This window comes from Gadus morhua, chromosome 3 (assembly GCF_902167405.1).
Source record: "Gadus morhua chromosome 3, gadMor3.0, whole genome shotgun sequence".
Lineage (NCBI taxonomy): Eukaryota > Metazoa > Chordata > Actinopteri > Gadiformes > Gadidae > Gadus > Gadus morhua.
The window spans coordinates 7,477,972-7,502,706 of record NC_044050.1 but is presented as its reverse complement, the minus strand read 5'-3'; the positions used below and the strand labels follow the sequence as shown (position 1 = coordinate 7,502,706).

Sequence of the window (24,735 nt, the reverse complement as noted above, 5' to 3'; positions counted from 1 at the left end):
TGTACTGCAGGCTGAGGGTGTCAGCCAGAGTGACGGAGATGTAGTCCGAGCACTGTGGAATACGAATGTACCAATCCGGATCAGAAGCTCTTTCCTGCACTGCACTCACAAAGTACATGCAAGCCCTACAATTATCAACGTCAAGAGGAATTATGAACCTCTCTCTCTCTCTCTTTACCAATATCCATTTCAAATTAACCTCAAGTTCGAAACTCACCAAACTCAATGTATGTAGCAATCATTCATACCATCAAACACAAAATGAGAGCAGTTCATTCACATAAGAGTGCCACAATTTCATATTCTCAACTATATTTTAGAATGTAATTTAGAATTGAGATTTAAAAAAATATATTTCCAAGAAATTCAACAACGGATCCATAAACTGCATTACCGGCAGACTCAATGTGACTCAATTATGACCAGAGTCATTGTCGATTAATAGTACTATATGTTCTTGTTTGGGAAAGAACACATCAATTAATTTTTTTTCAGAAATATTTTTGTTTAGAGGAGAACATATTGGTTAAGTAACATTTAGGGGGTTCTTGATTAAAAGAACACATGAGTAAAGTTACATTCAGGGGGTTCTTGTTGGAAATAATTAATCTCACCACCTGAGTTGACATGACACCTGAGTTATCTTGAATGGTGCTACATTTTAAATACCCCTGATGATAGCGTCTTTCTCTCACATCGCTACTTGTGAGCAATCCCTTTAACATATATATATATTGGGCTAATCCAAGCAGGTGAAAGAACTATGAATTGGATATGGCAGACTTTTTAAAACCACATCCCAGCTGATAAATCTTGGGTGAATTTAAAGGCTGTAATGATAAACGAGGCAAGGGGCTGTTGCAGTGATTCAACAACGTAACAGTGATTGAGTATTATCGGTCCGGATAACTGCAGTACTCTCAAATAAATCACAAATCAATCAATCCTAAAGTTTAAACAAAAAAACGATTCACGTTGTAAAGGAATAATACAGGCTAATGCACTCTGACATTGTGGCAAAGACTACCATCAATTTACTATTCATTCCAGGGTTTATTTTCTACCTATGTGTTTGTCGTTATTTGCAGTTTGTTATTTACATTTCATGTCAGGCAACTGGCGATCTGCTCCAATGAGCTGTTTCCCTAGGTAACACAGAATCACTTATGCATCCCCCTCTCAATATCAGGAGGCAACATTCTGTAAAAGTTACATTTATGAACTGAATAAATTAATAAAATGTATTATACCGATAAGTATAACTTGCTTATTAATTGTGACAGCTAGCGAGACATTTGGCAGAATGCCATTATATATATGCCACATGGGCTATCAGAACCTCACTTTTTGTCATCGGCTGTGGTATTAGCCTACAACACTCAATGGAAGTTTTCTGGCGCTGGATTTCAATCCTGTATCCACCACTGTCTGGGAAAAGCCTGAGGTCTCAAACTGAAAGTTCAAAAGTTCAAAAGCTTCAAAGTTGAAGCCAATACCTTGGTGAACATTTCAGTATACAGCTATCGCTGAGGCTAGCAAGTTGATGCTCAAAGAGCAAGAGGGATATCCAATTAGTTGCTGCACCACTGGTCCGGGACTGTATGTTTAAACCTGGATGCATCGGACATAGCTGGGCTCCCCGCTGCCACAACAGACCAAATGGGCCGGGTTAACAGGGCCTACCAGGCCGTTCCCTCTTCAAACGAGCTGCTGGAGATCATGGCCCCGCTCCAAGCTCGCAGAGCCAAAGTGCATTCTGGATTTACGAGGCTGCTGGCTGGGCAAAAATGTCTGCATCCTCTTACTGAATAAATGATTTCTCACTGAAGGAACATTGCCCAAATTTGATATGCAGTGAGTTTAAGGGAATTAAACAAAAATCGGATTTGTATGGTTGATGCTACAATGATTTGAAGACACATTCTCCTATTAAACCCCATTGTAAATACTGTAACAATGTCTCCGTGTGACATAATAGCATCTTCAGAAATCAAATTTAGCCGCAAGAAAAGTGGAATAGTACACATAACTGGAAAATAGGACTGGGGCTGGATAGTACCAATTGACAAATCAACAATGTTGATTAACTATGTTTTAGCCTGTATTATTAGTCTTACGATTAATGCAAAATACCCGCTGCATTTCAAAATACTAATTAATTGAGAAAACAGAGGTTGTAATACAATCATTATTGAGGGGAGAGGGAGATAATAGAGTTAGGGACAGACACACTAATGCATCACAAATATGAAACAGAAACGGGAAATCTGTGAGGTCATTTCCCCTTCATGATTAGTCTCAGCATAAATGACCAGCCTTCTCATCAGTTCACTGTTCTGCCTGTTATGTTCTCCAGCACTTTTTGGTTCATTCTGCATTTTGATTTGGGGTGTTGGACCTTTGATTGATGCCTGGACTAACACCTGCTCTGCCCCTATGAGCCCTAACCTGATTGGACAGAAGCTCTACTCTGTTAACGTGGATGTGTACAACAGATTACCTCCTCATCCTACACCTGTTATTTGTCTGCCCCGTGGACTACTCTCTTTGAATATTGACTCCAGCTCACCGCTTTGATTACGATGTCATGCTCAGCCTCTTGCTTCCATATCATTCATGTGTTACTATACACTGGACGTTTGTTTTCTACTCGGCCTCAGCGTGGCTGCTTTTGATTCTCTCTGTTCCCTACCCTGACACCATCTCCAAGCGAATGTGCACCTGGAACCAACAGTGCAAGGGTAAACCTGTAAAGTCTACTGGGTTTCTACAGCCCAGGCCCGTGGTGGGTAGATTGAGACAAAAGATTCCTCATAGCTCCCATGGAAAACACTTTGCATTGTCTCACCTCGTTTCTAATACCATAACCTGGTTTATCCCTGTGTGGCCTTAATTCTTCCAAGCGTCCATGATTACACGGTCAGTACTGATGAAGATTTATCACCCATCTCTTCCTTTCCAAGGCTTGTTTTGGCTCCTCAACCTATTTGGCAGAGGATAAAAAAGGTCCGATCCTATAACACTCGGATCAGCACTTGGACAGCTCTGAGGAACGCACACACGCGCACGCACGCACGCACACACACACACACACACACACACACACACACACACACACACACACACACACACACACACACACACACACACACACACACACACACACACTCACACACACACACATACACACACACACTCACACAAATTCACACACACAATTGATGCAGATGCCAAGCCTGAAAGTGTGTAATGGAATTAACATGGGTAACAAGCAATAAAATGGGCTGGACTGCCACCTGGTGTAAGGACATTAAATTACAGCACACTAGGAAAGATGACAGTATACAGACGGACATGACAGATAAACAGACAGATAGACCGACAGACAGAGGGCTGGAATTACAGACAAGGTCTGAGAGAGAAAAGGAAAAAGGGCGAGAGAGAAATAGGGATTTCTTTTTCAAAGGCAAACAAAAAGATGAAATGGTTAATGAGCCAACACAGAAGAGATTGAAGCTGAGCAGACCGCTGGTAACACAAGAGATATATATATATATATATATATATATATATATATATATATATATATATATATATAGAGAGAGAGAGAGAGAGAGAGAGAGAGAGAGAGAGAGAGAGAGAGAGAGAGAGAGAGAGAGAGAGAGAGAGAGAGAGTGAGAGAGCGAGAGCAAGAGAGAGAGAGAAAGAGAGAGAGGGAGAGCAACATAGAGGGGAACATAATGAGTTGTTAAATAAGAGAGGATCAGAGAAAATTAAGCAAGCACACTGGCAAAAGAGAGATAGACAGATATGGAGATAAATAGAGAGAGAGCGCGAGAGGGAAACAGCAGGGTTATCACAAAGAGAAAGAGAAACATGGGAATAGAATCAGATCAAAGCAACCATTCATCATTTGTTTGGTACCTTAGGCCCTCCCCTTGCCCTTCCCTCTCCCTTTCCCCTTCTCTCTTCCTCTTTTTGTTTATCTCTCTTCGAAACAACTCTCCTTCTCAGTCGTCCTTTCATCCCCTGTTTTTCTGTAGCCCTTCTTATCAATGTAATCCATGTGTATCCTCAAACACTCCCAGCCTCCATCAACCCTCTCAGTCATTCTCCTTGTCTTGTCCACCCTGGCTTCTTCTTCTAGCATACCACAAGCCCTTCTTCTCTATGCGCTATTGCATGCTTTTCCTCTCCCTGCCACCCTCTCTTGCTCTCTGCCATTTGCTATTTTTCGCCCTGTTAGTTTTCGAAATTAGTCAGAAATTTGTTGCACATTGAGGCGTCTTTCTGTCTGTTCTTACACACACTGACTCCCACACACACTGATCACATGCACATCCCCCCCCCCCCCGCCGCACCCAACAGACACACACCCCACTTCATCCATTTCCCTCCTTGACATTCGTACTCCTTCATCATTGACTTTAAAGACATTCCCTCCTTTCTTCCATCCTATCCCTCTACCCAATGCTAACAAGCAGAGATAGGCGGGGCTGCTTATGCATCAACCATTACAGACAAGTTATATGCATGTCTGATATAAAATAACATGTACATAGGAAAATATAAACAATTACATAGTGATGCTGTATAACAGGTTATGCCCTGGTGGTCAGTTATCAGAATGAGAATCAGAAATACTTCAGATTTTGGGCAACTGATTTTCATGCACAAAACGTTAGGAATGCACAATGTCTAGTAGGTCTGATACACAGTATAACAGCTGTAGATGCATTTGCAGGGTAGGCAAGTTTTCACGTGGAAATTAGCAACATTTGTGTTTAGGGTATACTAAACGGGAACAAGTTGCTCCCATTCTAGATGTATAAGAAAAGGAAAATAATAAGACATAGAGAATGAGAATGTAAAGTATGTAAAAATCTGTGCATTACACTACAATAACCAATGTTAATAAAACAATTGTACTGTTTGAATATGATTGGAGAGAAATAGGATACTTAAATGTGTGGATACATGAATGTAGTTTATACTTTCAAAACGTTGCTTTCTTAGACTGGGAATTTAGCTTATATGCCTTTTACATTACAACAGCAATATGCATCTGCTGCTTTGTAAAGCACAGTAGTGATAGAATACAGCATTGTTCACTTCATTTGTGTAGAGCGGGAGAAGATGAGGCAGTTGTTTATAAAATACAGGCTATTATTAGCTGTGTACTTTTCTATGTACCAAACAGCTCCGGCCCTCATCATTAAAGAAAGAAAGTGAATGTACGAGCGGCCTCAGTGTACATACAGGGAGCAGATCCCTTGTTAGTGTTATGAGCTGTGATTGTCCTACGATGACCCCCCTTGAAGAGGGGTTACCTGGGCCCGTTCTAACCATTTGTAAAGCCGTGGTATGCAACACGTAGAATGTTTGTTTTGTGTGGCAAGTTGACAGAAAGGCACATTTATCCATATCTTTTTTAAGCTGCGGCAGACATTATCAGCCTACCTCTCCGAGTGTGATTACGAGGCTCATGACAACTGGAAGACTTTAATTGCAGCAGTGATTTCTTGCTTGTTTTTGTATATCATTAAAAAGCAAATCCGCTGCACCCAAGAAAGCCAATTTCACAAACTCCCCATCTGCATTTGGCTTTTTTGGCTTTGCAAGTATAGTGAACACCTTTAAGCACGTTTAATTCCTAGTTCACAATAGGCTGGGGAAATTGTTTTTTTGTTTTTTTAAATGTCTCTCAAGGTTTGCTTTTTTCGCTAGTGAGACCCTTGTGCGGCATGAGACACACTGGATTTGAAATAACATGTGAAAATAGTATTTGCTTTCCAGCTCAATATTAAAGTGATAGGTTTTTGGCCATTTATTGCTGGGATCGGAGTCCCTTATTGCTGGAAACCCAACGCTAATCAAAAGTGTCTTCTGACATTTGAGCTGACAAGTAACATGATGTCACTCAGGGGTGACACTGAGAGGCGCTATTGCATTTCAAACATGAAAATTCATCATGATAACTGATGAGTGTCAATTAACCGAAGAAAAACGGTTTTAAACATTTTAAATTTGAAAATATATATATTACAAATAAATGTAATACATTTAATTAGGAGATGGAGTGGCATGATGTAAGATCTGCCAGTCGATCACGCTCAACCTTTCAGGCACCCTGGGGCTATACTAGATTATAATAGATTCTTTAATAACCAGGCTGCTGCATTTCATTATTGTTAAACACATCATTCAACTCAAACTAGCTAGCTAATTCCCAATTTACCCTTTGATATAAAGCAACTTATTTAGCAAAGCCCATATGGGCAGGGAGCCCAATATGCTTTAACATCAAGAAGAGAAAGCAGATTGAAGTGAAACTTTAATGCGCCAGGGAAAGTCAGTGAAATCTCTGCTTAAGACAAAAATAAACAGTCAATTGGGCAACAGTACCTTCGGTCAATACAGATTGGCGTTTTTATCAATGTTGTTGTAAGGAGGTTGACTTGAGCTACACGGAGATACTATGAGACATTTGCATGAAGTTGGAAGAGGCGGGAACCCCTCTTTCCAGTTTTCCCGCAGGTGGAAGCAGTTGGGCCGCAGACAGCTAACGAGCACAGAGAGAGGCAGGCGCAGGCAGCTGCTATTCTTAGAGTCAGGCTGATAACGACGGCTCACCACTGGGAGAGGACTGTGGGAATGGAATATTTCCAGAAGGAAGCAAGAGAGGGAGAGACGGAGAAAAGGAAAGCGAGTGAATGAGTTAGTGAGTGAAGGAAGGAGAAGGAGAGAGGAGGAAAGAGATTGATCTTTATGCATTTTGGAAGGGTGTAAACATTTGGTTTGTTTGTACTATCTATCTAAAACGGAGGCCAAGAGCAAAGTAACTCACGGTGTGTCTGATGTGTTTTCACATCGAACATTGACACAGCAGTTTCCACATCTTGATGCATTATGAACCAAGTCCATAGAAAGCCTCCACCACCATCCCACCACTATCAATAGGACGTTCCAGCACAACGAAAACAACATTGCACAATGCATGTACTAATGTATTGTAAACAACTCTAAAGTGCATGTATTTCCAATCACAGTTTTGTTATGTAGACACAGTGTTTAGGCAATCAGGGATCTGTATCAAGAGGGATAAGCACTTGGCAAAAGGGTAACAAAGACATTATTCCTGTCAACTCAGTATGGGATCAGTTACTTCGTAGGACTTGTTTCCTGTTACTATTGTGAGGAGACGTGTGACATATACGTGTTAACATCGGAAGCTCAGTGAGGACTGTGGATGAAAGTGACCCTTTTCATTATTAGAGCAAGTGTGCCAACAGTGCTTTATTTAGCGCTGCAGTGCTGCCCTGACCCCAAAACATGAAAAGTAAGTTATGTAAAATAGCTCTGTTGCTTAGATACAGCGGAACATAACAGTGATTAAGGTGGAAACACAGTAGCCTGACAACAAAATGCATTACTACTGAAGTTACCAACATGAAAAATTCAAGTTTTGTTTAAATAAAAGTGCAACTTGAAACCTAATTCCGAGCATATCTGACTTCATATTGCATATATGTCAAGTCATATAGGGACAAAAAACATTGGTGGAATGCTATTTCTTCAAGATTTGATCGGATCATGTCTAAGAGAGAAGTAACATTGGCCAGCAGTGTGCTAGCAAAAAGGGCTTTAAACATCGTTCATTACTCGAGGAGGTGCCATTGAATAGATTTGGATTTCAAATAATGAATAAAGAATGAAGTACACATTGTGTTGAATAGGTAAATAATATGAATTTAGAACTGGGCTGGACCAGGAGAAAAAGCAATTAATTCATTTCAGGGATTTATTGAAATTCAATGCTTGTCCTTCTGAAAGAAAAAAAAAGAACCACTTGAATCAAAACGGTGAAGTTCATGGCCAACTGCTTGTTCACTTCAAATCATCTCACAAAGATAAGTATACAATAATTAGAATTATAAAAGAAGGACCTTTGGATATCTGTGTAGGATTTATTACAGCAGATCAGGTAATTAATGACCATGATCCCCCGGGAAACATGTAATGTGTGATGTAATGGTGTGGGGATGCTGCCTAGCAATCCACTGGAATAAGGTGTTAACATATTCGTGTTAAAGGCGTTTTTTGGTTAGCAAGTACAAAGTTGGCCATAAAAGTCTCTTGGATCGTGGATTTGTTTATTATGATAACGAGTTAGAATATTCGTTTGGGAGGAAAAAAGCATTCTCAGGTTGGCTGTTTTTAGCCGATTCTACTAAAACGCTATAAACTTGGAACGATGGGGGCATTTGTTATGGTAAAAGCTAAATCGCTATTTTAAACCACTTAAAAGGCTAGAAGTAGCCCGACACTTCTTTGGTAGTATAATAAGGGTCTTAACATATACAATGAGGTATTGATAACTTGATAACTGTAAGTGTACAGACTCAATGAGTAGACTCAATAAGTAGCTTGGCGAACACAGAGCTTGCTTGTTGTTGTCACAATCTCTGTGTTTGTCAATCTACCTATTGAGGCTTAATAACGAGATGGTGTGGACGGGTGAACTACTGATGGTATTGTGTGCATAAAATTTCCTTTTTAATAAACAATCTGTACACTTACAAAGTTGTCAATGCCTTGTTTTATATGTTAAGACCCTTATTATACTACCATAGAAGTGTCGGGCTACTTCTAGCCTTTTAAGTGGTTTAAAATAGCGATTTAGTTTTTACCATAACACATGCCCCTATCGTTCCAAGTTTATAGCGTTTTGATAGAATCGGCTAAAAACAGCCAACTGAAGAATGCGTCTATATGCATGTCTTTTTTGCTCCAAAACGAACGTTCAAACTCGTTATCATACCAAACATATCCCAAATCCAATTTACACCGGATTTGTCCTTTAAGCATGAGGAGTTTAATATTGATGTAAATCAATCTAGATCTGAATCCAAACAGAAGTCTAAATCGGCCACAAAAATGCCAAAAAGGAAACTGCACAAAATCAGTCTAAATAACTTTGATCGTTTGAGCCAGAGGCTATCATTTCAAGATGGCGGCATGGATGACAACAGGGCAGACTATATATCAAACAAATACATATACATGGCATATTTGCATCCGGACACAGTGTTGTTCAACAGAGCAGTGCAGCAGAACCTGCCAACTCATAAATATTCTGAAAGCCTTCGTTATTAAAAGTAATGAGTGTTGTGGATGGGTTGCAGACATTTAACCACAGGCAAGACATCACTTTGGATCGCCTAAATCAAGAAAGATTAGGTCCAAAGATTAGGTTGTGCTCAACTCTGAGCTGAGAAGCCGTCAAGGCAACCCAGTCGGACGGAGCTGTGACACTAAGTAATATCAAATAACATTTGAGCACTTTCCTGGTGCTGTGGGCTTCAGGCAAGGCGTGTAGGATACTCTCTGCTCTCTGGCTGCTTCGGGTGTATTCTTGGGGAATTGGGTTTGGAATCAGGAATGCAGATTAAGCTAAATATTATCAATGATCAGCAGATATATACTCAAACTATATGTGTGTTCTATACTGTGTGTGTGTGTGTGTGTGTGTGTGTGTGTGTGTGTGTGTGTGTGTGTGTGTGTGTGTGTGTGTGTGTGTGTGTGTGTGTGTGTGTGTGTGTGTGTGTTTGTGTGTGTGTTTGAGTGCATTTGTGGGGTTATCCTGTGTATCAGACCTACTAGACTCTGTGCATTCGTAAGGTGCATGTATTATGGAGAATAATTTTGGAAAATGCATGCTGAATTAGGATTATCTGCATAATTGTCAAAGACCAAAGATCTCATCCATTATATCAGGTCGGAAACCAGCCACCATCTTTGTTGCATTAGGGAAACGCTGTGGCGGTTTCAAACACAACAATGTCACCCCAAAATTTCCGACAATTTCATAATTAATTCATGTGATCTCCAACCTTAACGACAGAATAGGTCCATACCGGCGTACCATACCAATGGATAACACCATTAGTTGATCAAGCCACATTTGAACGTTTTGTCACATCCCGCCCCTTTGTTAATTTTTTTCACTCCCTGTCGTTGTGTTTCCATGATTATCCTCACTGACCTTAATTAGTTTCACCTGCCCCCATCAACATTGCCCTCCTAGTGTATTTAGTTTGTGTGTTTCCCTTCCTTTGTGCCAGTTCTTCTTTGTTCTCTGCATTAAGCGGCCAAGCTATTTTCAAGTAATATCCATGATTCCTGATTCCTGCCTGTTGAACCCCGATTACGCCTTTGCCTTCTCTCTGCTGGATGGTTTGCCTGATCAACGTCTGATAACCTGTGAGTAGTAAATATAAGACCCCTGTTTTGGGGTTTGGCGAGGGCACAAGCTTCCGGTCACTATTATTATTATTATTATATGCTCTGTAAGGTGACCTTGGGTGTCTTGAAAGGCGCCTCTAAATTAAATGTATTATTATTATTATTATTATTACTATCCAGAAGTGATTGGGCAGTCGGGAATGTCCAGCTATCATACACCTCAATCTAACTATTTCTGAGGAAGATGTGCCTCTGGATAATTCGCCATTCAAAAGAACGATGTGGAGTAGCTCACCTTAATGGTAGGTCATTCAGGCATGAATGAGTTACGAGGTATCCACTGTTTTGATATCAAACTTGAATATTTCCTTCCTCTTTTTTTCACAGGAAAAAGCAGACCTCACACTCTTGGATAACCTGTGACTTCAGCATGGACAAGTTCATGTTGTAGGATGTGTTCATGAGTGATGACTTCCCGTCGACACTCTAAATTACCTCAACCCTCCTGCACATGAAGACCATCGTAGCTGCTGTATCCCCTTTTGACAAGGCTGTCCAGACACCATCGACCCTATCAACGTCACAGACACTTTCATTCTAACCAAGAAGCTGAGGTCTCTGAAGTAAACGGGTTAGAACTACCTGGTTGCTCAAAATGCCTGTCGGATGAGTGGGCTATGCTTAATATAAATTATAAAACCTTGCATCATCGTCACAAAAAGGACTCACTCATTGGTTGAACTTGGGATAATACCAAAGCTATCAGGGATCTTAAGGCTATTCTCCTGCAAACAAATCTTGAAAAAGCCAAGGTGGCAAGAGACTGCCTGATGAGGTTGTTATCTGAGTGCCTTGTGTTGATGGTGTGTATGACACTTCTGTCTTTTAAATATATATAACTTCTGAATATATAACTTTTTGAAATGTAACTTTTAGATATATTTTTTGTTGTTAGGTTAGGTCACGGTCATTCGTTGCATCTGTAGTGTAAGGGTGCACTCACACTAGGCCATCTGGCCGTGGCCGTTGGCCGTTTTCACACCTAACCGTGCTCAACTGGCCCCATTGTTCTCTGGCCAGCCGTGGCCGTCGCAACTTTGGCCTGGCCACGGTAGGCTCTTGTACATACGTCATCACGTCGTAACACGTCATCACGAAGCGTCCGCTGCATGGACCATAATATAATATTTGTCCCGACACTGGGCCATTGTTCGGTGGTGTCCTCGACTTTGCATATGGTCGCGGATTCTCCCAAATACATCGGAATTCTTGTGGGTCTTCTCCAACTGTGCCTGAATAGCATCGTCTGCCCAAATGGCTAACAGACACTCGACTTCTCTATGGGACCAACGTGAACCAACAGTTGAACCGCTTGACGCCATGTTTACCGTCAAATGGGAAAGAAGGCTCGTCGCCTTTATTATGTCCATGGTCGTCGCATGGACTATACGTCATCCAGCTCAGGTTGCGTAGCCGTGCGTGTGCGCGTGTTGGCTCATTAGCATCTGTACCGTGGCGGCCCGTACCACAGCAGCACACCTCTCCCAAATGGCCAAGTTGGCCTGGCCTGGCCAGACTGGCCACACTCACACTGGCAGATTTGAGCACGGTTAGGTGTGAAAAGATGGCCTAGTGTGAGTGCACCCTAAAATATATATAAAAACATGAGGCCCAGAAAAAGAAAATTCAAGTCTGTAGATGGAAACCCCGAGAGGACTACCCTCGAAAGATCATCAGTTACATAAAATAACTTGACACACTAGCAGGTGACTACACAACGCAAAGACATTGTTTCAAACAACATGCAAGGTGCGTCCATATGAATCGCAATGGCAATGATGGAAAACGTTGCATTAACCAACATACAAAAATCATATGCATTCACGGACTAAAGATTACAAATTCAAATGCCCATTTATCACAAGAAATATATCTTATAAAAGCAAGGAGTAAGGAGTTCGACTCCTTAGGGGACCTATTTTGGGCTCCTCGAGACAAGGACGCAGGGTGGTAGTGTTAAATACGGTTTATTGTAAAAGTTGCAGAAAATAACACATGATACTGGTGCACTACTGCCATGCAGGCGATCTCGTCCTGAGTGTGTGTGGAGTTGGCTGGTTTAACCTGTGCCCACTGACTACTCAATGTGCAACAGGTGTGCAGCCTCACTCAGCCCTAAAGTCCAAAAAGACTCAGCCCGTTGAGGCTGTTTAACCAGCAATCATCCATACACACACTCCCTCATAGCCAGAACACCAAATTGAGGCTGGAGAGAATGCTCAGCCGAAGCCAACTCCCCGTAATTTCCCGCGAAGGAATGGTGTTGGGGCTATGTGGGAGTATGTGTGGATGATGGCTGGTATAAGCAGCCTCACTTGGCCACATCTGGGGATGGGTGAGGCTGCTTGGACACTAAACACAATTATCCTAGATGGCGACATGGAACACCAGGCCACGTATCATAATCCACAAACCCTTACAATGAACCGGTCTGTCAAGGCCACCATCCTGTCTCCTTGTATAAAATATGGCCCTCTCCGAGGCCCTCGACATTTTTAAAGCCGGAGTTCCGGACATCGAAGACGAGGACATCATCGAGGTGGACGACGCCGCCTCCATTGACGACGTCTTTGCGGACTCCGCGTTCCGGCTCTCCCACTCCAGGGCTTCCACCGCCATGGTCGTCCCGAGGGAGAAGCCACGCCGGATGGCCGAATTATTCGGGGAGATCGTGGGCGAGGCGGCGGCCATAAAGGGCATCGCTATGCCAGCCCCGCCTCCCCCCCACATGTCGGATGACATGCACGGCGGGTGCTTTCGCACCCAGTCTTCCCCCCGGCGTGCTACCCAGTGCCCCCTGTTCCCACCCGTTCAGCATTTCTTCACCGCTGCGGGTGGAGACCCTCCTACACTGAAGGCCCCGGCGAAGGCCTTCTCTGACTTCATTAACGTGGAGGGGTGGGCTGATACTCAGGCCTCGCCTGGAGCCTCCCTTGCAGCGCTTCTCTGTCCGGGCGCCGGATGGCGTCCTAAGAGTGTTCGTTTGTGCATCATAATCTGCGGCGGCGGTCAACAACCTCGCCCTGCTCTCCTCTGCCCTGGTCTCCTTGGCGGCTGGCAGGGAGGCTTATGGCCCAGAGGAAGCCACAAGATGGCTTGCAGTTTCCCGGTTCTCCAGCGCCATCCTCCAGCTATGCCAGCTGATAGCCGTTTCGGCCGGCCGGCATATGGCCTGGTCCACCATGGTTCAGCGGGCCATTTGGCTCTCTCACACTGCGGTGCCGGAGTGAGAGCGGGCCAGCCTCATCCAGGGCCCATTAGCTCCAGATTGACTATTTGGGCCCGGGTTCTCCGAGGTGCTCGCGCACCAGCAGTCTGTCCGTGAGAATCGTTCCCGGTTCGGGGCAATTCTCATGGGCTCCTCCCACCAGCAGGCCGGGAGGAAGCGGGGTCGAGCCAGGCCTGAGCGTTCCAGGGGGCCGCCTTCTACACCGATGCAACCGCCGCAGCCGCCGCAGCCGCCGCAGCCGCCGCAGCAGCCGCAGCAGCCGCCGCAGCAGCCGCCGCAGCAGCCGCAGCAGCCGCAGCAGCCGCCGCAGCAGCCGCCGCAGCAGCCGCAGCAGCCGCCGCAGCACCAGCGGGGGGAAGCAGCAAAGCGGAGCCAGAAGTACTGCAAGCTTGCTCCAAGTTTTTCTGTACCTTTCAATAAAGATTCAAAGACCGTTCCGCCGACCAGCAGTACATACTTCCTAAAGAGCGATATTCCGTAGGCCAACTGCTTCCTACGCTTGTTGTGCATTCCTCCAGGCTGCCTCTTTCCCCCCCTCACTCTGGTGGCTGTAGGGGGGCGGCCGGACGGCGTGTTAACATAACCTCTGGTTCACCTGCTTCAAATAAGCGGCGTCCCTTTGAGCATCGTGGGCGGACTGGAGACTCGTTACACAAGTCTGTAGATACGTACGCTTGTACCAGTCTCCTAGTTCCCCACATTATCCCCTCTACCTCCCCCCTACAGTCTGTTAAAGGTGAGAAGACGGGTCTGCGCGCTGTATTACAACGCGGCGATCCTAGCGTGGCGGCTAGACAACTCGTTGCTCGTTCATCGGGCACGAGTGCAGCGGCTAGACGGCTCACTGCCTGTTCAGCGGACACGAGCGCAGCGTCTAGACAGCTCGCTGTTTGTACAGCAACTGACTCTGTGACGTCTACCACGCTCGCTGAGCCCCCTCCCTTTCTTGGGATGCCCCCTTGGTTCACACACTATGTGGAGGCGGTAGAGGCCGAGGAATACGGGTTATTCCTAGACAGCGTTCCTCAGCTGTCAGCTCGCACTCTCTCCGACCGCTATGCGTGTTGGCAAGAGCGGTGCGTTGCTACCGTCGTGGTTGGACACCACGTTGAGATGGGGCCATCCCATACAGTTCAAGCGCCGTCCCCCACCCTTTATTCAATTCAATTCAATTTTATTTGTATAGCCCTTAATCACCATCCAGCGGCAAGCACGGCTCTGGCAGCAGAGGTAGCCCGTCTCTTGGAGAAAGGGGCCATCACTACTGTTCCCCCCCATGAGTCACACCTAGGGCTTAACTCCTACTACTTGCTGGTTTCCAAGAAGTCAGGGAGAAGAGACCTATTCTGGATCTTTGCGTTTTCAACAGATTTGTTGATGTGTGAGAGAGGGCGACTGGTTCACATCCCTGGATCTCAAGGATGCTTACTTCCACGCTAGATTGGGCTATTTTTGGAGGACGTTCAGGCAGTGTTGCCAGATTAGGCAGTTTTTCCCGCTCTATTGGGCTTCTTTTAACCACGCACCGGCTCGCTATTCTCTTACAGACACAAACACACACACACACACACACACACACCAGCAGTGCAGGGCATACATATGACCTTTCAGATTCTTCAGTTCTATTCATTTTACATTTCTGCATTTTTAGCAATGCTTTGCGCTTTTCATTCAGCTGTCACTTTATTTGTTTCCAACCATTTACATTTTCTTAAATGGTGTGCATGTTTACATTGTTTACTCCATTAGACTTTTGAATTTTTGTTCACTTCATGATTTATGCCATTTAATGTTTCTTTGTCTTAATCTATGTGGCTTTATCAAAAATATTTTCAATCTCACTTTACACTACAGCACTCACCGCATTTTCTGAAGGAAATGCATTTTCGAGTTTAATAACGTAGTTGCTACATTGTATCTCGCTTGCGAAACTATGTATCAACTTGATTTTTAAATAAGATTTATTTTTACGATGGACCTCATGTTTAAATTTCTGCGATAGAAAAAAATACAAGCGCCGTATTGATCTACTATTTGATGAGGCTGTGCTCAGTCAGCAGCAAAGACAACCAACAAGTCAGCAGGCAACCTGCCAGGTTAATGCCCTCCTCCCAGCCAATCAGAATCAAGCATTCTTAGACAAAGCAGAATCAAGGTCCTTGCTACCCTAACCAAATGCTCGTATGCTTCCAAAATGAAATCGGTCAATGCGATACGATGATGTGATGTACAAGCCCTATGGGTTAAACACAATTCCCCCCGATACATTTCTCCTCCGGCTGAGATTTGTGCAGGCATCCCTTGCCACACCCAATTATAGCACAACATGCTATGTGCAACCAATAAGAAGCAGCGATTTTATAAAGTGTTAATGGGGTCTGTCCCTGTGGTCTGAACAGGATGTCGGACTTCTAGCCTTAACGTGTGACGGCTGCTCAGTCTGTGAGACCCTCTCACACCCAAACTGACACTGGAACTGAAATCTATCTGAATCAATGTTTTACCCCCCCCCCCCCTCCCCCCTCCCCCCTCCTACCCACACACACACACACACACACACACACACACACAATGCCTAAGGCTAGTCACCAATCAAAGCGATTTGTTAAAGCTAGCCCTTTGAAGCCAGCCCTAGACAAGAGTCCGGCGATGCATCGCTGCATTGACAGTGGCACCATGAAATCTGATTGGTCAACCGCTAGATGGTGAGATAGAGAGAGAGAGAGAGTGAGAGAGAGTAAGAAAGTAAGAGAGAGAGAGAGAGAGAGAGAGAGAGAGAGAGAGAGAGAGAGAGAGAGAGAGAGAGAGTGAGAGAGAGAGAGAGAGAGAGAGTAAGAGAGTAAGAGAGAGAGAGAGTAAGAGAGAGAGAGAGAGCAAGAAAGAGCGCAAGTGTGAAAAAAGCGAGAACATAAAAGGGTGAAGCACGACTTATTCACTCTGCATGCGCTTGCTTTTATGCCCTACAATACTAAGAGGAAATGGTGTGTAATCCCCCTCAATTTTAGGGTGGAAACTGATAAGGACTGCCTGTCATCATTTAATCCTCAACACATGAAGGGTGTGAGAGAAGAAGAGACTGAAAAGGAGCAGAGAGGAGGAGATGAGAGGGGGCGGCGATGGGGGAGGGAGAGTGTGGGGGAGTAAGATTTGCACAGTGGCTGAAGTGCAACAAGAAAATATGAAAACCACAGCGAGTTAGTGCACACAGAGGCAAATAGCAGCTACGCTAAGGGAACAAGCCCGTACCTGTAATGGATAGAACCTTTTATTACCAACAGGCAATATTCCTAGTGGTATTTAAGGAACCTATGATGCAACTATAGAAAATTAAGGACAAGGTTCCAGACGTAATCCGTCTGGTGTACCACCTTGAATCCACGTTCTCTCAACCATTCCTGCTGATTGAATGGTACAATATTTCAAAGATATAAGACTCAGAGATCATTAGGGTGAATGAGGAGAGTGAGGCCTGTCCAAAACACATCAACATGAAGCACTGCATATCGAATTATTATTATAAGAGGAAATTGACATTTTAGTTTTTGATTTGTGTGAAAGAAATCCTACAGTTACGCTGTATATTAGAATTCAATTGATCCCTTCATAAGTGTTCTCAAGAAAAGTAACAGCCTTTTAAAAACCTGGCACCTGGCGTTTAAAAGAGAGAGACCACCAGTCACAGGGGGAGACAAGGAGGCATAAAGAACAAAGAGACAGCATGTCTACGGACAAGTCACCAACAGAAAGTTAGAGAATATAAAGGAGCGTGGAAGAGAAGGAATTTCGGTATTTTGAATTAAATAGAAAACTAGTAATGGAACCAAAACTAGGTTCCCTGGGTTGGAGCTTTAACTGTAGGTACTGGAGTTGAACTGGCAAGAATTTATGCAAAGTGAAGTTAAATGACAAGAATCTATATTCAAAGCTACTGGAACTCACACAAACACCCAGAATCATTAAGGTGTTCAGAAAAACTTGATAAATCCAGTTAGAAGACACAGTTATATAAGACCCCTAAGATATGGCTGAGAGAAAAGAAGAGCAGAGGACCACAAAAAACGTCCTTAAAATCCTCAAGTGTACACACACCCACTCATACAATGAGAGTGCATGTCAACTATTAAAGTAGCCAGGCTGCCCACACGTCTGTTGCACACATGACATGGATGGTCCAGGCAGAGGCAATCTGCAAGGCACAGCATGAGGAAATTGCCAGGGCCAGCTCTTTACCCCCAGAGGGAATAGAGGGAGAGGGACATGTCCAAACAGAGAGAGCGACTGAGAGTGAGAGAGCAAGAGAAAGAGAGAGAATGAGCGAGAGAGGGTGAGGGAAAGAGCGTGAGTGTGAAGACATTTTTGAAGGAAAAGAGACATCTATTGATTGATGGACTATGGATAGATGGAGAGATGTATGGATTGCGGAGGGATCAATAGTGATACATAGATATATAAATATAGAGCGATAGAGTAAATTATTCATCCATAAAGGGAAATTGAAGTGCTGCCACAGCAATTCACATAGATGATAATAACGCACACATCTTACAAAAACACACACAATGAGTGTTGGTAAAAAGGCAGAACATATACTACAAAATAAATATAAATACAAAAACAAATGAAGTTTCATAGATAAAAATTTATCAAACAAGAATATTAACTCTAAGGCGAGATATTGCTGTATATGTGCAAATTTAATCTAAATCTGTGCATTGGCTCTCATGGAGGATTCCCCTCTTCCTGCACAGAGAGGAGGCGTCATAGGTGCTATTGCAGTGGGTAGGAAGTCCTCTTGTTACAGTCCTTACTGCAGCGGAGCTGGCAGAGCCTCCCACTGAAGACACTGTGAACAGTAGCGTAAGGGAGAGGGAGAAATACGGGAACTCTCCGAGAAGAGAGGTAAGCAAAGCTGCTACAGTACAGATGCATAGCAATGAGAAACAAGCTGTCATCAACCAGAAGAGACCGCCATTCGCTTCCAAAGCTAAACAAAGGAGACATGGAAGCAAAGAACAGTGCATGAGACAACCACAATAGATTGTTGCTCTAAAACAAAGAACAAAACAAGAAGATTTGTGTTTGAGACGGATGAAGAGAACGACCTTCACAAAGAGAGCAAGCGGGCGGTCGCGAGGGAATTCTTCAAAGGGAATAGAAAGAGTTACAAATAGTAATGTCTGCAGCCTAGAGCTATAACAAAACACACCACTAAAAACACAAACAGTTATCGTTCCTCCTGCAGAGAGAGTGCAATGAAGGGAATAAAAACATTATGCAGAAACCTAATGCGTGTAAACAGAGCCTGCGCTCTGATACCAAAGGTTGTTTAAAGTCGAAGAGGTAGGAGTGAAATTGAAGGACAATTCTTTACTCCAGAACTGATCAGATCAAAGTTAAGGGTTTTTAAAGGCAGTTTATTTTAAATTGTGCCATTTGAGGTTTTTAAATTTGAATGTTTATACGGACCTATTTAGGAGGATGGAATTGTACTGTACAATGTACATGTGCGGTGGGCTTTAACATGTCAGCACTGGAACTAGCTAATTGGACTTTCCAACGTTATTTAGGCCGATTAATTAGGATTTAAAGAACAACCAAGGCTGTGAGCATTTCGCAAGGTAATTTAAGGTCATGGGAAATGTAAGAGAATAGGACTATATATACAAATGAAGGGAGTTTGTAGGACTCTATCAAAATCCTTTGTGGTGAACAATGCAGTTACTCAGAAACAGCTCCACTCACGCCTCCACCACAGCTTAGCGGCGCTAAAGTGACAAGAGAGTAATTAGCATTGTGCGACATCTTGATCAAACCAGTCAATTATCTATAGGCTGTTAAACTCAGAACAGCAGATCATTTAATGTGCACATTTCCAAAAATAAAAGATCTGTTCGAGGAAAAGGTATGTCATGATCTTCACAAAGGTGCTGTAGCTTTTGAGTGTCATTTGTTAGAATTGCCACAGCCATCAATCAGCTTTTAGTGAATTAAATGTGCTGTGATAACATCTGCTTCAGGTTGATTGTGCCTGCCTCTGCATGAGCCAATTTAGATTTTGGAACTTCTATATCCATCTTGCCTGTCAATCACAGATGCATGAATGCAACCCATTGAGAAGCGGTTGTTCAGTTCTCTCTCTCTCTCTCTCTCTCCCTCTCTCCCTCTCTCTCTCTCTCTCTCTCTCTCTCTCTCTCTCTCTCTCTCTCTCTCTCTCTGTCTCTCTGTCTCTCTCTCTCTCTCTCTCTCTCTCTCTCTCTCTCTCTCTCTCTCTCTCTCTCTCTCTCTCTCTTTACAAGTCCCTAATATTACCTACAGTAGCATCAAGCCAAGAAGTTTAGAGATATTGGCAAATATTGGAAATTAATTAATCCAAACCCAAGAATGAATAACATACTATTACCCTATTCCTAAATTTATATATTCTTGAATTGTAATGCACAATACCCACACATTTTTACATTGTAAAGGGAAAAATAAGTTATCCCTAAATTCAACCAACTTAGGGAGATTAATGCAAAAGAGTATGATATGTTTCTTTTTGAGTGAACCAGGGAGGGCATTTCTTCTTCTTCTTTGGGACCAAATAGGCAAACAAGTTTTTTTGGGGGCACCTGTAAGTCTATGTTCGGATTGCTTCAGACAAAAACTCAATTTCAAAGGTTCATTATATAAATATATTTATATAGATCATCATGACAAATTAATACCGCTGTCGATTGAGGATGTTCTTTAAAAACATTTTTTGGAGTGACATGAATTACTAATTTATTCTTCTTCATTGGGATGGACCAGTTTTTGTAGGGCAACACAGATGTTTATATTTGCTTCTGCCAAAAAAAATCTGTTCCAAAGGATTATATATCTACACTTTGTTTATCAAAATAATCAGGACAAATGAAAACCGCTTTAAAGTTTTTTAGAACATGATGCAATCAATAAAGTAAAAGTCAGAAAAAAATATTTTCAAAGGACAACATCACTTCCTGGAAACCTATCACTTCCTGTAAACCTACAGGAAGTGATAGAAACACATCATTCATGGGGTCTTAGAATGACTTGGGAGTAAGGTAAACATCTGGTCTTCTGCTATATGATTCAGGGCATAAGACTCTACTCAATTGATAATTTTGGAGGCTATAGACCTACAGGATGTTTTGTAATTAGTAGGCGACTTAGGGTTCATGGATTCTTGGGAGTGAGCTAGAGACCTGGGGACTCTTTGATGTGAAAGAGGGAGTCAGGGAAATATTTGAAAATCAATTTAGAGTCTGTAGCCCAACAGAAAGTAACTCACAAAGCATCATCTGCCATTAAAACACATTGGAAATAAAAGGTGTTGCAATCATTTAAATTAAATACATTGGAAAGAGGAACTTGGCCATTAGTCCCATTGCCATCTGCGTGCCTTGGGATTGCTCTGTGAAAATCTTGAGTTTCTCTACAAAAACAGGCATCACTCTAACCCTTAGCTCCCGATCCCAATGGATCACAGACCCAGTTGGTGTGGTCCCTAGTCAGGCCCTAGCCATCTTGAAAGAGCACAAGAGGGAAATGCCCTCAAATATAAGTAGTATCAGAGTATAGGAATAAAACGTGCCACAGCCCAAAAGGGTCCTGTGCATTACTTAACATATGCATGTTGGATCAGTGCAGGTTGTAGGTCTTTTTAAGTTAAGGCTTTGAACTTACAACTTACTGTACGGCTAGAGACCCCAAACTGATAATCTTATGTATCCTGGAGGCCCTCCTTCATATAAAACCCAGAAAGGTTTCTAGCTCACTCACAAGTGACCTTGACCCCCTTGTACCCCTAATAGCATCACTTCCTGTAGAGCTATAGCCTCCAACCCGATTTTTTGAGTAGAGCTTAATGCCCTGATTCATATAATAGACAGACATCTCTATCTTGCTCCCAAGTCATTAATCTGTGCCCTCATGAGTAGTGTTTCTACATCCCTTCCTCTAGGTCTACCATGCTATGCAGGTCTTTTGAAGATCTTTTTGTCCCCCTCTTATGTATTGATACATTCGCCCTTCAAAACCTTTGAAGTACATATGACGTTTGTATTCAAGGAACCTTTGAATGGATTTTTTTCTGGGAGAAGCAAAGCGAACATTACCTCCCGGCTTGCTCCACAAAAACATATGATCCATTGGTCATTCAAAAATTAAATAACACCATCAGACAAAGGTATTTATCTTTCATGAGTAACGTGTTAAACAAAATGTATTCATAAAATTAACCTTTGGAATGGATTTTTTGGCGGAAGCAAAGAGAAAATAAACTTCTGAGTTGCCACGCAAAAATACGACGGCCTAGTCTGTTCCGAAGAAGGATATTATGCAAAACAATTTAAATGTTTTTGATTCTTTGACAGAATCATCAGTTACATAAAGTAACACTTAAAACTACTCAAATCAAGTACACAACTTAAATAAATAAGTTTCGGGGGGAGCCGCTTCCATAACAATAACCATGACAACGGCAGAAAACGATTTACAAAAAATCATAACATCATATACACCCAGTGAATGAATTTTAAAGGTTGTTTGCATCTTATGACGATGTGATATTTCTATTAAACTGGTCATGTTCAACGCAGATGAAGCTGATTGATCCATGGGCTGGATCCTGGCAGTTGAAACAACATAAAAGCAGCTCACCTCCACGCAGAGGAAGCAGGGGACGATGTAGGTGCTGGTCTTTTGCAAGTCTCTCTCTGAGGGCTGGCTCCTCAGAGCACGTCCCTGTCCCGTCTGACGATTCTCAGCCATCTGCAGAATCAGTTTAACACATATGTCACACATAGATGTCTGTTATGGCTTCCCCAGAAATCGTGAATGTAAGTGTGTACACTGTAAGTGTAGAATATATTTGTTCCATTTTATTTCAAGGGGCTTCACATGCCCACACTGGCCCAGTTCTTGCTATATGCAGACTTTGCAGTTGCATAGCTCCCCGAATCCACCAGGGGGCTTCAAAGTTGCAATTTTAACTGTTTTTATGTATAATATATATATATATATATATATATATATATATATATATATATATATATAAACCAGTCCTTTTTTAAATGGCCGCTCTCTCTTGGTATCCAAGTGTATTGAGTGCACCTTTATGCACAAGATTTCCGCTGCCCACAAATTCAATAAAATCCAAATTCAAAAAGATCATGAGGGGTTGAAACTTTAACAGGGGCCAAATCAACATGACCAAATCTGACAACAGGCTTGTTAAAACGGTCAAATGTACATGCAAGGCTTCCCCTGTAATTATTCAACCGAAAGGCTTGGCTTACGACCCATGCCAATTTTGTTCTACTTTTCTTTAAGCGAGTGTTACAATGAGCAGTTTTACACATGAGAAACGCCACCCACTGCAACGTTATACTGTAAGTATAACAGACATAGCCATCAAAATCAACCGCTGCCCAGACAGAGCTCCAAACACCCACACAAACCTTGCTGCTAGGGTCCCTTCATCATGTCATCAAAGGGTCTTGGAAAAGGTGGTCTTATTTAAGAGAAAACGCCAATTGATGCCAGTGTCATTATTTATGTTTATTCTGTGGAATGGCATAATTTAGTTAACATTCATTGTGTGTAATGGCCTAATTAATTGTATTTTGAAAAGGTACATTGTATATGATTACCTTTATTTATATTCTTTAAGGGAGATTTTATAAAGCAGATTCGGTAACTCCTCGTTTTCAGGAGTTTCTTGTTGTAGGGGAGCCCCACATCACAAAGTTGTTAATAAATATCTAGCAGTCATAATTTGCATTCCTGCATACAATTGCATCGGGGTGCATCATTATCATGGATCATGATGGCTGAAGATTAATATCAACATGGATCATGATGCACCCCCATATCATTTGAAATAACGGTTGGCTGTATATGGCCCCCAGTAAGTGTTCCTCCGCCAACGGCAACAACCATGTGTCCCTCCACGGTTGACATAGAGGTAGAGAATTATGGCGAGTTGTACGACCCCAGACATAGTTTAATCATAGACAATTTTTAAGAAGGACAGCATTTGGAGGACAATAATTGCTGTGATTGGAACTTCAGGTGAGTTCAGTTGAAGTTTGCCAATGAAAACATTACATCTCAACAACACAAAAAAATATAACCACGATAACAATAGTGTGGCTTGTTTTGCCAACACACTCTAATGTATCACAAAGTTGCCGTGGGTCATACCACGCCCCCCTCCTTCCTAGAAGTATCAGCCCAAAACACATTTTTTAAATCGTATAGTGTTCGAATTCCAGCTGAAACAACAATTATACTTGGTCTTTAAAATAATAGATTTGGTCTGCTAAACTGACCTGATTGAGTGGCACTGCATATAGGCATGGAGGAACCAAACAAGTTTCTATACTATAGTGCCCCATCCATCCATCCATCCATCCATCTATCTATACGTCTGTCTGACTCCATATTGATCGTTCTGGGCCTGTGAAGCCTTGCAAGTATGTCATTGTGATAAGGGGCTTTGGGGTTGACTATTTATGTATGGTCGGAAAAAGGAACAGGGAGTGCATACGCCTGCCGCCTTCCATCTGCAGTGAATAGGTCAAATCCATAACTGGAAAAGGTCTGCAACAAATTCAGCTACAAATTAAATATAGGGCTTGTGCATCAGAATGAATCTTAGGATTTTCTGTTGCTATTTCAAACCCAACAATGTCTCCCAATAACTATATACATTGCTAAACAATGACTAAAATATCTTACCACTAACAATATACTGTAACTAACTACATATCCATATAAACACACACACACACACACACACACACACACACACACACACACACACACACACACACACACACCATACACACACCATACACACACACACACACACACACACACACACACACACACACACACACACACACACACACAGGTGCCAGTAAACAATAAAAAAAAACTCTGGGGAAGGAAAAGGTGCAGGAAGGAAACAGAGTGAGCGGTAACAACACACGGCCAGATATGATCAAAAAACCCAAAAGCTGTGGCACAGGGAGATGAGAGAGACTGAAAGCCATGAGGCAGCCATTTTGGAGATCCGTCAGAGGCTTGAGTCGGGAACGGAGAGCCTGTCTCTGCTCAGCAATGGGACTGAGTGAACGGCAACCACCAGCACCAGTAATCCCCCAGCTGAGCTCCACTTCAGTTCAACTGTT

General features: G+C 42.8%; 1 protein-coding gene across 3 annotated transcripts in view; it reads right to left on the bottom strand.

The window, feature by feature from the left end:
- plppr2b (phospholipid phosphatase related 2b) overlaps window positions 1-24,735 on the bottom strand; it is a 68,708-nt gene that overhangs the window by 30,458 nt on the left and 13,515 nt on the right. For all 3 annotated transcript variants that reach the window (XM_030351254.1, XM_030351255.1, XM_030351253.1), the window contains exon 2: window positions 22,199-22,309. In XM_030351254.1, the coding sequence (XP_030207114.1) occupies window positions 22,199-22,309 (111 nt within the window). The remainder of the gene's footprint in view (window positions 1-22,198; window positions 22,310-24,735) is intronic.